Source organism: Cnephaeus nilssonii (genome assembly GCF_951640355.1).
Source record: "Cnephaeus nilssonii genome assembly, chromosome: 20".
In the NCBI taxonomy this organism is placed as follows: Eukaryota; Metazoa; Chordata; class Mammalia; order Chiroptera; family Vespertilionidae; genus Cnephaeus; species Cnephaeus nilssonii.
In genome coordinates this window covers 4,109,571-4,123,208 of record NC_137091.1, presented here as the reverse complement: position 1 = coordinate 4,123,208, position 13,638 = coordinate 4,109,571, and the positions used below count along the sequence as shown (strand labels likewise).

The 13,638-nt window shown below is 37.6% G+C and overlaps 1 protein-coding gene across 9 annotated transcripts in view; it reads left to right on the top strand.

The window, feature by feature from the left end:
• Positions 1 to 13,638, top strand: part of CHD9 (chromodomain helicase DNA binding protein 9) — a gene marked incomplete at its 5' end in the record, with an annotated part of 133,666 nt that overhangs the window by 107,020 nt on the left and 13,008 nt on the right. For 5 of the 9 annotated variants that reach the window (XM_079759876.1, XM_079759872.1, XM_079759877.1 and 2 more), the window contains 7 exons: positions 2,663 to 2,865; positions 5,154 to 6,059; positions 7,034 to 7,197; positions 8,147 to 8,419; positions 9,128 to 9,296; positions 11,619 to 11,758; positions 12,066 to 12,287. In XM_079759876.1, the coding sequence (XP_079616002.1) occupies positions 2,663 to 2,865; positions 5,154 to 6,059; positions 7,034 to 7,197; positions 8,147 to 8,419; positions 9,128 to 9,296; positions 11,619 to 11,758; positions 12,066 to 12,287 (2,077 nt within the window). The remainder of the gene's footprint in view (positions 1 to 2,662; positions 2,866 to 5,153; positions 6,060 to 7,033; positions 7,198 to 8,146; positions 8,420 to 9,127; positions 9,297 to 11,618; positions 11,759 to 12,065; positions 12,288 to 13,638) is intronic. The other 4 variants (XM_079759874.1, XM_079759878.1, XM_079759875.1 and 1 more) reach the window with 3 other exon arrangements.

Sequence of the window (13,638 nt, the reverse complement as noted above, 5' to 3'; positions counted from 1 at the left end):
GAAGACAACTTAGAAGGAAGAGGGAGGAAAAGCAGAAAGCAAGGTGGCTGCCAGAGGGAAAGCGTGGGCGGGTCAGGGCGGGCGGCAGCTGTGGTGGGCCAGACGGGTGGCAGCGGAGGTGGCGGGCGGCAGCGGCAGCGGCAACAGCAACGGCCGCAGTGGCTGCTTGCAGGAATCTTCCTGCAAATAGGCTCCTAGTCTAAATATAATTGGTCATTCTGAAGGCTGTTAGGGTGTGATTAGTCACTTTGTGAAAAGCATATATGGGTAGAGAAATTGGTCAAAACAAAACATATACACATATGCATAAATACATACCCAAATATAGTAAAACTAGTAAAGATTATTGCAGCTTATGGTTACTAGCCATACTTGTCAGTTCTTCATTCTTTTGTCATGTTTATGACCAGTTTGATGTGAAAAAAAATGAAAATGCTGAGCAAGCTTAAGAATTATCAATGACACTTTTAAATTACATAAAATAAATTCCATTCTGTCTTATTTTAAGTTGTGACTTCTATGAAATATTAGAGTCTATGAAAGACAAATCTATCTATGCTTTATACACAGAAAGAACCCTTGGAACTACTGTGTTAAAGGGGAACAAATGATGGTAGAACTTCTTACAAGAGACCTTGTTAAGAAAACAGGCAAACTTCTCACATCCCAAAAACTTAACTTCTAAAAGTGATAGAGTACACAGAAAAGAATAGGAATGTTTAGCAATAACCTGGCCCCCTTATTAAATGTGATCCTTGGATATTCTCTGGGAGTTGAATCAGGGTTGTTGGGGGTTTCTTTGGTGGTGTTTTTTTTGTTTGTTTGTTTTGTCTTTTGGTGTGTATTTTTCCCCCATTTGCAATTCATCATTGTAACCAGAGTTTACTTAGTCTGAAACTTTAGATTTTAGCGATTCTAGACATAATTTTCAAATACTACTAACTCTGTAACTATTTCTTTTATCTATCACCATATCACAACCCAGCCCAAAACATGATGACTTAAAACAATATTAGCTTTTTATTTCTCACATTTAATTGTATTGACCAGGTAGTTGTGCTTCTCATGGTATTGGCTGGAATGTCTGAAGTGGCCTCATTCCCATGGCTGACTGGCTGCCAGCTGGGGGCTCAAATCGAAGAGGGAACCTTCCTAGTGGCAGAGGCAGAAACTGCAGATTTCTTTCGGGCAAGCCTCAGCATTACAAAGTGCCACTTCTGTCACCTGCTGTTGGTCAAAAAATGTCAACAGGGCCAACCAAGATTTAAGGGAAAGAGAAATAGATTATACCTCTCAATGAGAAGATTGGCAAATAATTTTTGGCCATCTTTACTCCACCACATATATTTTCCTCAGTCTGTGGGATCTGGATTAGTCTTCCTAAGATACCAGTTTTATTATGATACTCAGTGACTCCTTATTCAATTTAGGCATCATTGTGCATTTCTAGTTTTATCCACTATTGTTCTCAGCCAGAATGACCTCCTCAGTATTGATTCAACACCCTATCACCTGTAATAAAATTCTTTTTCCTACTCTCTAGTCCATACCTACTCCATCCTTCAGAGCTCAACACATGTCCAAGCCTTTATAGTACTAATTTTTTCTCAACCTGTTCAGCTTCCAGTACTCTCTCTGTTTTCTGCACTCTTATAGCACTCATATAAATAAATGACTCACTTGTCACAATAATATAAGATGTTATAATGACATTTATTTTTCCCTTTCTGTGTCTTCCTAAGTTGTAAATTCTTTGAAGGTAGGCACTGTGATATGTTTTGTTTTGTTTTCTCTCTGTGCACTCTTCCAGTTCATCCTTTTTTTCCATTCTTACTTTTATCACACTGTTGCAAGATTCATATGACTTCATTGGTTTCCCAGACTGACAGTTTTTATAACATCATTACATTAGTCTTCTTAATGCATCAGTATGAAAAAAAAAAAAGTCACCTGTTAATGTTCTTCAAAGGACTTTCTCATGTGCTTTTTCTAATTTACACAACAGTTGTGTGAGTTAAATATTACCCTCTTAAGTATCTCTATTGAATAAAGACTATTTTTAGACAGGCATTTAGAGTGTTTCCTAATCTGTTCCCAGTATGAGCCATCTCCTTGTCAATCTGGAATACTATCTCCCCCAAAATGTAGATTTCTTCCTACCTTGCTTATTTGGTGCCCTCTTTCTTACATTCCCTGCTAATCTTAGCTTGTTCCATTTTAAATACCACTCTGTAATACTTTATCTCACCATGCAAGTCTAAACTGATCCTTCTTTCTCCTGTGCTCTCCTAATAGTCTTTGGTTTCTACTTTATACAATAAACATGTTTTAAATGTTTTATCTTTTTCCTGAAGGTAGGGTCATCATATCATATAATCTCGTATCTTGTGCGTATTTTCTCACATAAATATGCAAAAAAACTATTATTGTCTGAAGGAAAAGAAGCATGGTTGGTTGGATGGATGAGTCAACTAGTATTTTTAAATGTATTTACAAGAAAATACCCCTGGATTTAAGCCTTTAAAGTGTTAGGTACTTGCAGTGTTTTAAGTGTTTATTCTGATCATTATATTCAGCATTTTAAGTGTTTATTCTGGTTATTATATTCAGCATTTTATTTCAGTAACCAGTATGACTTTTTCTTTCATCTGATTCAAAATAGATGGACAAGAAGAGAAGAAGCTGACTTTTACAGAGTGGTGTCTACATTTGGAGTGGTATTTGATCCTGATAGAGGTCAATTTGATTGGACAAAATTTAGAGCTATGGCTAGGCTGCACAAGAAAACTGACGATAGCTTGGAGAAATATTTGTATGCATTCATGTCTATGTGTCGGAGGGTTTGCCGTCTTCCTTCCAAAGAAGGTATGTATAAAATTTCTTTTTTCCCCCTTGTTTTGGTCAAAGAAGCAAAATCATTAACATTACGAAATTTTCTTTTATTATTTTTTATTGAATTTATTGGGGTGACATTAGTTAATAAAATCTGAAATTTTCAATATTGTCTAATTAAACAAGTTAGCATTTTTCCAGAATTGTAAATAAAGTATGCCAAAAGATCCCCAATTCTTTCTTCCTATTAAAATGAGATCTAAAGAGAATAAAGGTGCACATTACATTTTGAGAAAATAGCTAGTGTTTTATTAGATTTATGATTGGGGGAGGTAGCGGATGAAGGATAGCTTTTAGTAAACAGCACTAACTTACATTTTTAGCCCATAGGAACTGATAGGAGCTATGCTAGAGGGCGTGTTTACATGCATTATTTTGCAGGGAATGAGGCCTTCAACTCAAAGGACATTTTAAAGAGTTTTAGTAAGATGAAATCACCCAGGGCCTTCAAAAAAGACAGCTAATCCCAGGTGCTAATGCTCATCTAAGGGACTGTTCTGGGGTGTATGTACTTCATGGTTTTTGACACTGTCAGCAGTTCCACTTAGTAATGCTATGTTGTGAGCTGCTATCGTCATTCTTTGTTGATTAAGAGTTCTGGCTCCTGAAGCCATTGGCTTCCTACTCCTATTTCATAGTAAGTGTATTATAAAAGGACTTAAATTCCATGACTTGGTTTCCTTCCCCCCCACCCCCAACAGATTTGTTGTCAATTCACTAAATAGAGTAGCCAATCACTTGATTACCCAAATAACATATAATTCAGAGTAGATTTTAGTCTTAGTTAAGGTCTGTTGTAACCATAAATGGGGTTTAAAAGATGGATAATGCATAGTACTGTGTCTCCCATTATTGATGGTTGCCAAGAGGCCCTCATTTCCTTTTTTATCTTCTTAATTCTGACCAGCAATGTAAAGCTATGTAGATAAGTTCATCCAGTTTTAAAAGAAAAGGGCAGGGTTAGTTACTAAATGATGATTGAAAAGGTAGCTTTTTCTTATTAGACTTGTGAGATTTTATTTACTTAGCTCAGTTTCCCAAACTTCCTCAGTTCACAGTGCCCTTAATGTCGCTGAGTTTTTCACAGCACCTGAGGCCTAATAGTTCTGTTTAATAAATAATTAGGTTCAAAGGACTTAAAAAGTTTCTGTGTCCTGCCCTAACTGGTTTGGCTCGGTGGATAGAGCGTCGGCCTGCAGATTGAAGGGTCCCAAGTTCGTTTCCAGTCAAGAGCATGTACCTTGGTTGCGGGCACATCCCCAGTAGGGGGTGTGCAGGAGGCAGCTGATCGATGTTTCTCTCTCATCGATGTTTCTAACTCTCTATCCCTCTCCCTTCTCTGTAAAAAAATCAATAAAATATAAAACATTAAAAAAAAATTAAAAAAGTTTCTGTGTTCTAATAGTCTAGTAATTGCTTGAAAATATAGCATAAATTGAGTGAAAAAGTAATAATGTTATTTCTTATATAACCCTAATTACTTACTAATGGGATGTGTGCACTTGTTGGGCACTGTACACCTCCTGTTCAAATCTTAGAAGTAGAATAGATACTCCCACACTCTTGTTTGCTGTTCCATATTGATTTTTGCGTAGTCCATGTTTTGTTTTGTTTTTTTTACCTTTTTATTTTGAACGACTTTCAGAAAAGTTGCAAAAACCAATCAGGGATTTCTATAGATCCTTGCTTTGCCAGTATGTCTGCTGACAAAGATATGACCTCATCAAAAGGAATAAAGATAGTCTGTTAAAACTGACTTATCTGAAGCTAGTAGTTCATACAGTGTTTGACGAAATGTCCCCATGTTTTCTTCAAATTGTAAGAAAGCCTTTGGTGAGTTCTCTGCAATTGCCTGAGTTCCCTCATGGAGTTAGGGATATGTGGACTTAAGTTTGTTTATGGGGCATTTAACAGTTTTAATTTATATTTATAAGTGAGGTAACTAAGTTTTGCTCTTTGATTAAGGCACAGAATAGTAAGACATGATTCATGAGGAATTTCTTAAAAGTAAATTCCTATTTATATTAATGTACTTCCAAAAATTCATAATGTTTTACTTTGTGTAGATCCAATATTCATATATTTTATGTTATATGATTTTTGGTACTTCTTTTTAAACCTTATATTCTCATTTTGAAAAGAAACTATGGAAACTATATAGTGATAATGAAGTAGAGGTACACTTTAGAAGTTGCATTATTTGTTTTAAGTCTATAATAAAGTATTTTTTATGTTAATATCTTTGCTCTGTTTTAATATAGAATTGGTGGATCCAAATATTTTTATTCAGCCCATCACAGAAGAACGTGCTTCTAGGACTTTGTATCGCATTGAACTTCTAAGGAAAGTAAGGGAACAGGCGCTCCGCCATCCGCAGTTGTGTGAACGCTTGAAGCTTTGCCATCCAAATCCAGACTTGCCAGTCTGGTGGGAATGTGGCCCTCATGATAGGGACTTGCTTATTGGAGCCGCTAAACATGGGGTGAGCCGAACAGACTATCACATCCTTCGTGATCCTGAACTCTCATTTATGGCAGCACAGAGGAACTACAGTCAGAACAGGATGGCTCATTCAAGGACCTCCACGCCACTTTTACAGCAATATCAAGTAGCACTTTCTGCTTCTCCTCTTACCTCTCTACCTAGGATCCTAGATGCTAAAGGTACTGTTCTAGAGGATCTGAAAGTTAAAAATGAAAACCTTAAAGAGGAGCCTCAGTCTTCTGAAGAAGAATCCATGTCTTCTGAGGAAACCAGGACACTAATAAAGTCTGAGCCTGTAAGTCCAAAGAATGGTGTTTTACCGCAGGCTGCTGGAGACCAGAAATCTGGCGGAAAAGGGGAAGCAGATAGACGCATGGTTGCCGCCAGAACAGAACCCCTGACTCCAAACCCTGCGTCTACCAAACAGCGCCTCCACAAAAGAGGGCCAGCATCTAGTTCGGATTCTGACTCTGATTCCGAGAGGTCCTCCTGTTCTTCCAGATCATCATCTTCCTCGTCTTCCTCCTCCTCTTGTTCCCACTCTCGTTCAGGCTCCAGTTCTTCTTCATCCTCCTCTTGTTCTTCGGCATCGTCTTCGTCCTCATCATCTTCCTCCTCCTCCTCCTCCTCTTCATCGTCATCAGAAGAAAGTGACAGTGAAGAAGAGGAAGTCCAAAAGCGAGGTATATGCATAAATTGCTGTTGCTATTTTAAGACAGGGTTACAGATGAAAAGGAAAAAAATTGGTTTTGATAACTTAAGGGTGTTTAAAATTGTTAGCTTAAATGTTACGTCTACAGATATTCGTAGAGAAGCACTATTGAAAAGGAAACTAGAATTACTTTAATTTGCATTGCCAACTGAGTTTGTCAAACAGATATTAGTGATATGACACGGTAATTTTATTTCCTTGTGATTGCCTTAAATTTAGTATTATAGTTTTACTGGAACAAGTTGATCAGTGAACAAACGAAAATAATGTTCTATAACAGCCACCAGGATTCTTTGAGTAAGCAGTCAGACCAATAAGAGTGTCCTAGGCCCTACTTGGCAGCTGTCTACTCAGGAAGATGCAGGATAGGAACTATCAGCAGAGGAGTGGGCAGTGGTCCTCTTGTGCAGGCACCCTGGCAGCAGTCCAGTTCGGCTACAAGTAAGTGAGTGAACATCACGTGGGCACAGTGGACACTCAGGCTTAAAGAACCTCCATACCTCACAGAGGCTGGAATCTCCCATAGTAGCTGCATAGGCACACATTTCAGGGCTGCCCCATGGGACGCACCCAATTTATAACAGTCCTTTCCTCGAGAGTTACAGTATCCCCATCAGATATTGATGATTCTCTCAGTCCAGAAATAGGCTATCAACCTGTTGTTTACCTGTATTGGGGAAACAGATCTAGAGAGTTAAATGAGGGTCAGATTCTTATGCATTAAAGGATGTTCTGTTAACCCTCTGTCCTCAAACTTCTTAGTGTCATTTATTTTACTTTTGTGCTAATTTTTAAAATGAGTATTGTATTCTACTTGAATTTTCCCTTTTTGCCCCATTTTTTGCTTCTAACTTTTTCAGATATATCTGAATAATTATATGAGATTTGAAGTTTATGTACAACAGATTTATGCAGTCTGATTTAGACAGTTTCAATTGTTGTTAGCAGGAGGTACCCCTCACATGAAAGCCTACGATGAAGAAAGCGTAGCATCACTGAGCACTACCCAGGATGAGACCCAGGACAGCTTCCAGATGAACAATGGGACACCAGAGTCTGCCTACATCTTACACAGTGGATACATGCTGGCAGCTTCCTATTGGCCAAAGGTAAATTAATAGTTCCTTGTTGAAACAGTTCTCTTTTTTTAGTATTTTTCTATATTGCTTTATTATGTAGAAAAACATGTCACTCAAAATGAAGGATAACGTTTTTGTGTCAGTATTAAAAATATCAAGTACTACTGTCAAATAAATTAGGTCTACTTAAATGTATATGTTTCTCAGTATAACCTTAGAATGTTTAGAGCAGTGGTCGGCAAACCGCGGCTCGCGAGCCCCTTGAGTGTGGCTCTTCCACAAAATACCACGGCCTGGGCAAGTCTATTTTGAAGAAGTGGTGTTAGAAGAAATTTAAGTTTAAAAAATTTGGCTCTCAAAAGAAATTTCAATCGTTGTACTATTGATATTTGGCTCTGTTGACTAATGAGTTTGCCAACCACTGATCTAGAGTAAAAGAAAATGAATTATTTTGTTCATAAAGAAATTAATATTCAAGTGCTTCTTTATTAAGTGAGTGCTTTCAACTGAGCCTCCTTGGAGAAATTAATCATAGCAAGTTCTCACCCAAGGGGGAAAAAGGTCATTTAAGTGGTAAGAGTTTCGATTGGATTAAACTAATTCTTCCAGTATATGACTAGACTAGTACAAGACTATTTACCTTTGGAAGTGATGTTGGGAAGTGGAGGAATAGAGAACTATCTGCTCTTTTATGTACTTCTGTGTTGTCTGAATATTTTTACAGGGAACCTGTATTATTTTTGTCATTATAAAAACAAAAGTATAGAAAAGAATCTTTATAATATAATATTTTTTAACTTCACCAGTGGGAACTTGTGTTTGAATAACTTCATATGGAATTATGATATGTGTCTGAGAATATGCATACCAAATACACATCTGTTGTTAGCGTTAGCTGCATCCAGGCTTGGAGCCATTTGGCATTCAAAGGTCTGGCCTAATTATTCAAATTAAACTTTGATGTGGTATGCTCTTCCAGGATCGTGTGATGATCAACCGGCTGGACAGTATTTGTCAAACAGTTCTGAAAGGGAAGTGGCCTTCAGCTAGAAGAAGTTACGATGCCAACACAGTGGCTTCTTTCTATACCACAAAGCTGCTGGACAGCCCTGGTGCAGCCACAGAGCTTCGCGAGCCCAGTGTGCCCACTCCTCCCCGTGCCAGTGTGAAGGAAGAACATGATCAGTCAGCACAGATGTCAAAGGTGAAGAAGCATGTACGAGAAAAGGAGTTTACAGTGAAAATCAAAGACGTATGTGTATTTTTATTGCCCTAGGGCCTGGTTGCGATTGTGGTGTGCAGCATGCTTTTCCTGCAAATGGCTGCCTGCTCTTACTCTTAACTTCCTTCACATACTTGTTTTCTGGTATTTGGATTATTTTCCTTTTGATATCCAGGTTATTAAACTTGAATACTCTACTAGAGGGATCATCATTAAATATGTTTCTCTACCTATACTTCTGAAAATAGTCCTTCTGCTGATCAAGATGCTTTCTTAAACAGTCTGACAGTTTCTAATGTTTCGGTTCTTCTATATAATCTTTCAATGGTATGTCAGTGCACTTTCTGTTTTAAACATTTAGCATGCCCTGTTTTCAGTAACCTTTCATTTTTTTCTATGTGATTTTTGAAGCACAATTTACTACTCAGTGTCTTACACTCTCTAAAATGTCATTTGAATAACGTATATAGAGATGTATGTCCATAGCTGAAAGTTACAATGTACTGGTCATGTGAAAAACTTTGTTTTGCTCATAAAAATGTGTATAGTGCCTGGATATTTTTTTCCATTTCAGATAGACATTGATTTAATGTTTTCTTCAATTGATTTGTGAGCAAAAGAGAGATAACTTAATGTTTCAGGGTTACTTCACTTTTTCTAAGTAAAACATTTCTCTAGGTATCCTGCAATGAGATTATGTAAATTGTTCCTTACTTAATAATGGTGATTGTTTCCCAGGAAGGTGGTTTGAAGCTGACATTTCAGAAGCAAGGATTTGCTCAGAAAAGGCCACCCGACACTGAGGACTGTGGGCTGGGCCAGCAGCAGCACCTCCCTCGGCTGCGGGAGCTCCAGGTTGCATCCGAGACCAGCCTCGCCAGTGTTGCAAAGTGTACGCCCGTGTCAGGTGAATATCCTGGTAGTAACCACCTTAGCGTGAAGTATTTCCTGTCATTTCCAAAGCCTCTTTTATCTGCTCTCAGAATAAAAATTCATTTGTCCTTTAATGTTAAAGCATAGAGGCCAATGTAGTTTTGGGAGCTTATATATTTGGGTGAAAATATAATTTTATCAAGTACCTTTATTCAGATAAGAGTTCAAATAGTATTTCAACATGAGAATAAATTATAAATTTAAAGAAAAACACCTAAGTCACACGTGAATGGTGTTTGGTAGAGCAAGTTAAAGTGAGAAGCTTTGGAAAGATTATAGAGACAGTGTAGTGAAGGTAGCCACAAGATACAGGAATAATTTATGTCTCATCCCTGAAAGAATGGTCTTTTATTTTCATGGGACACGGGCAGGAAAAAGATTGTTACTGGAGAGAGATTTGTGTAAGATCAGAGCCTACTTAGGAAGGTGAGTCTTGGTTATGGGCAACATAAAAAACTGAGCTGGGGCCCTAGCTGGTTTGGCTCAGTGGATAGAGCACATGCCCAGGTTGCGAGGTCGATCCCCAGTTGGGGGCATGCAGGAGGCAGCCGATCAATGATTCTCTCACGGATGTTTCTGTCTCTCCCTCTCCCTTTCTCTCTGAAATCAATAAAAATATATTAACAACAGCAACAAAAAAGCTGAGCTGGGGGGGGGGGGGGGGGATTGGTTTTAGTGTTCATGCAGGAATGGGGATTAATGTAAGACATTTCATTTACATTAGAATAGGAAGCCATGAAAAGTTCTTATAAAATAGAATAGTATTTTTTAAAGTGGTACATTAAATTAAGAAAGTTTATTATTATAGGTAGAATATACTATAGTGAAAGAATTTTCAAATCCTATAATAATTTGTTAATCTGCTTATAATAAAATTTACTGTGTGGCCATAATAAAACCATTTATATGCAGAAATGATGTTTAATCATTGCAATTAGTTATTCTTTACCCTATGATTTGAATTTAGGCACTTTTTTGAAACTGAGAAGTAGGAAGGTAGTTAATTTTTATAAGGTTGCACAGCCAACCAAAGGGTATGCTAATTTCAGGGATTCACAGGACTTGCTCACAAAATTCTCCCTGAATGATTGAAAATATATTTCACACTACAGCGGTGAACCATTTAAAACAAAGATCTGATCCTTAATAATACTTTCTTTTAGTAAGAGTGCTCTAGATTGTATAAAACTCTTTAAAGAAAGGAACTGCATTCTTACTCTTCTTTCAACTATCATAGTACCTTGTACGTAGGTATTTGATAAACATTTACTTACTAGAGGCCCAGTGCACGAAATTTCGTGCACAGGTAGGGTCCCTAGCTTCTGCTGACTGCTGGCCCAGGCCTCCCTTTGCACCCGCCTTGGCCTGGTGCCACCTGTTCACCTGCTCCACCATCCTGCCATGGTCCCACTCTCCTCAGGGCCCATGGGGCTGCCAGTGCCTCCACTGCCGCCCACTGCCAGCATCACATCCCTGACACCCACCATGTTCCGCGCCGCCCCCTGGTGGTCAGTGCACATCTAACTCCTGGTCGGTCAAACTCCCACCCATGGGGACAATTTGTATATTAGCCTTTTATTATATAAGATTGGAATGACTGAATGAATGGAACTGTTTCATTTATATGTCTTTCAAACATTTTTTGTTTGATCAAGTGCCGACTGAAATAAGGAACGAGAAAGGTCAGTGTAATTTTGTAACTAAACAGTTAGTGGTGATCTTAAAGAAAATACCTTAAGTAGGCAGGGGCAGAATGGACTATGGAAAATTCAGGAATGAGTTCATTGCAATAAAGAGGAACACAATAGAGACAAACCTTTTAAACATTTTATGTAAAAAAAGGCAGAAGTTCATTTTTCATTTGTTTGAGTTAGGCTATTTTTTTAAGTTTAGAAGAATTTAATGTAGAACAAGACATTTTGGCACAAGGAAGCAAAGATACGTTATAAAACAAGCTGCTTGCAAAAGTAGGAATAAATGGATTCAAAGAAAAGGGAAAGGTTTATCTTGTACACAAGAAAGGCATGCTTCTCCCTCTAAAAGGGGAAGTACAAGAAGATAAGTGAATATCTGAGGGGGGGGAGGTGAGTAAATAAATCAAAGGTTAAAAGAGGCCTAAATTTATAATGCTCCAAATTTTTAAATGACAAATCGTTGGTGTTTTTAGTCATAAGAATTGCTTGATTTAAGACATATAAACTAGAACTAACACTTCCATGTATTTAAAAAAGTGATTGCTTTTAATATGTTTAAGAACAAGATTTTTATCACTATTTTTCATTTTAAATTTGATTAGGTACTTCCAATCAATCTGCTGCTGGTGCCAATGGAGTTATATTAGACAACCAGCCTATAGTCAAAAAAAGGCGGGGAAGGAGGAAGAATGTAGAAGGTGTTGACATCCTCTTTTTTAACAAAAATAAACCACCTAATCATGTAAGTAAAACCATACCTAAAAACTAATGATCCCTGAGTGCAAAACTCAACCAAAGAAACTATTATATTCCTGTTTGTGAATGTTTTGTAGACTAATAATTAGTAAATTAGAAGTACACTACATAGTTTTAGATTGTATCTCAGTAGAATTCCACACTTTGCCAAGATTCATGAAAACCTTAAATTTGAAAGATTTTGCAGACTTTTAAACAACTTACTTTTTTATTGTTCAAAAGGAATCTTTTAGTAGAACAAAATTAGAATAATAAAGCATGGAAATAAAATTTTCATTTGGTGTTTTCTCCAGGTTTCTTTGGGCTTAACCACCTCACAAATTACTCCAGGGATAAACCCAGCACTGTCCTATCCTCAGCCTCAAGGCATTCCTGATACAGAAAGTCCAGTCCCAGTTATTCACCTGAAAGATGGAACAAGACTTGCTGGTGATGACGCACCGAAGAGAAAGGATTTGGAAAAATGGCTTAAGGAGCACCCAGGTTATGTGGAAGATTTAGGAGCTTTTATTCCTGTAGGTGATCCTTTACAAATCTTGGTATATGTTGTTTCTATGATTTACCAAACCTCTAATGATGAAGCTTAAATTCTTACCCACTTATATTAAATATATATTCTGCCCAAAACTTAGAGGAAAATTCACAGAAAGAAATTATCACAACCTTTTCCATGATACAATCCAGTGTCATTTTTCATTTTTCCATTCTGCGTTCCACAAGTATTTAACAAGAAAAATCACCTTTGATAACACAGAGTACTGCTAGACCCAGTACAGGCTGTAGAGACATAGAACTTCCAGTCCTTTCCCTCAAGGAGCTCGTTTTAAAATAATAATAATGGTCATTGCTAACATTTATTGAGATTTAGCTGTGTGCTTGTCTTTACACTTAGCACTTAACATGTATTATATCATTTAACACAACTTTATCAAAATGGCATTGTTATGACTATTTTATAGATAAGGAAATTTCAAGTACATTGTCTAAGGCCTCACAGCTAGTAAGTCTTAAATTCAGTTTCTAAACTAGTACTTCTGGGCGGGCTACAAGGGGTCAATGGAAGAAAAAAGGGGGCATATGTAATACTTTCAACAATAAAGATTTAATAAAGATAAATAAACTACTACTCTTGAGCTCTTCTTCAAGTTATAAGGATACAGCTGTGTCTCTATATGTACAATTAGTTACATTAATCAAAGATGAAAATCATTATATTTCTTTTTTTATTTTATGTTTTTATTGATTTCAGAGAGGGAGAGATAGAAATATCAATTATGAGAGAATCAATCAGCTGCCTCCTGCACGCCCCCAACTGGGGGTCGAGCCCACAACCTGGGCATGTGCCCTTGACGAGAATCGAACCCAGGACCCTTCAGTCCGCAGGTCGATGCTCTATCCACTGAGCCAAACCAGCTAGGGCAGAATCGTTATGTTTCATTTCCTTTTTCCATATCCCTGAAATACTACTCACTACCTTATGAGCGTTTGGCTCTTCTCACTCATAGAAACCTATTATTTCATTTTGCAATATGTTACTTACAGATACTGATGTACCAAATTTTGTGCCCATCTCCCTTGACATTTCTCTGTACTTTATTAAGGAAACGAGTAAGCCGAAACCGGTTTGGCTCAGTGGATAGAGCGTCGGCCTGCGGACTCAAGGGTCCCAGGTTCGATTCCGGTCAAGGGCATGTACCTTGGTTGCGGGCACATCCCCAGTAGGGGGTGTGCAGGAGGCGGCTGATCGATGTTTCTCTCTCATCGATGTTTCTAACTCTCTATCCCTCTCTGTAAAAAATCAATAAAATATATAAAAATAAATAAAAATAAGAAAACGAGTAAAGTATATCCTTCATACAACGACCC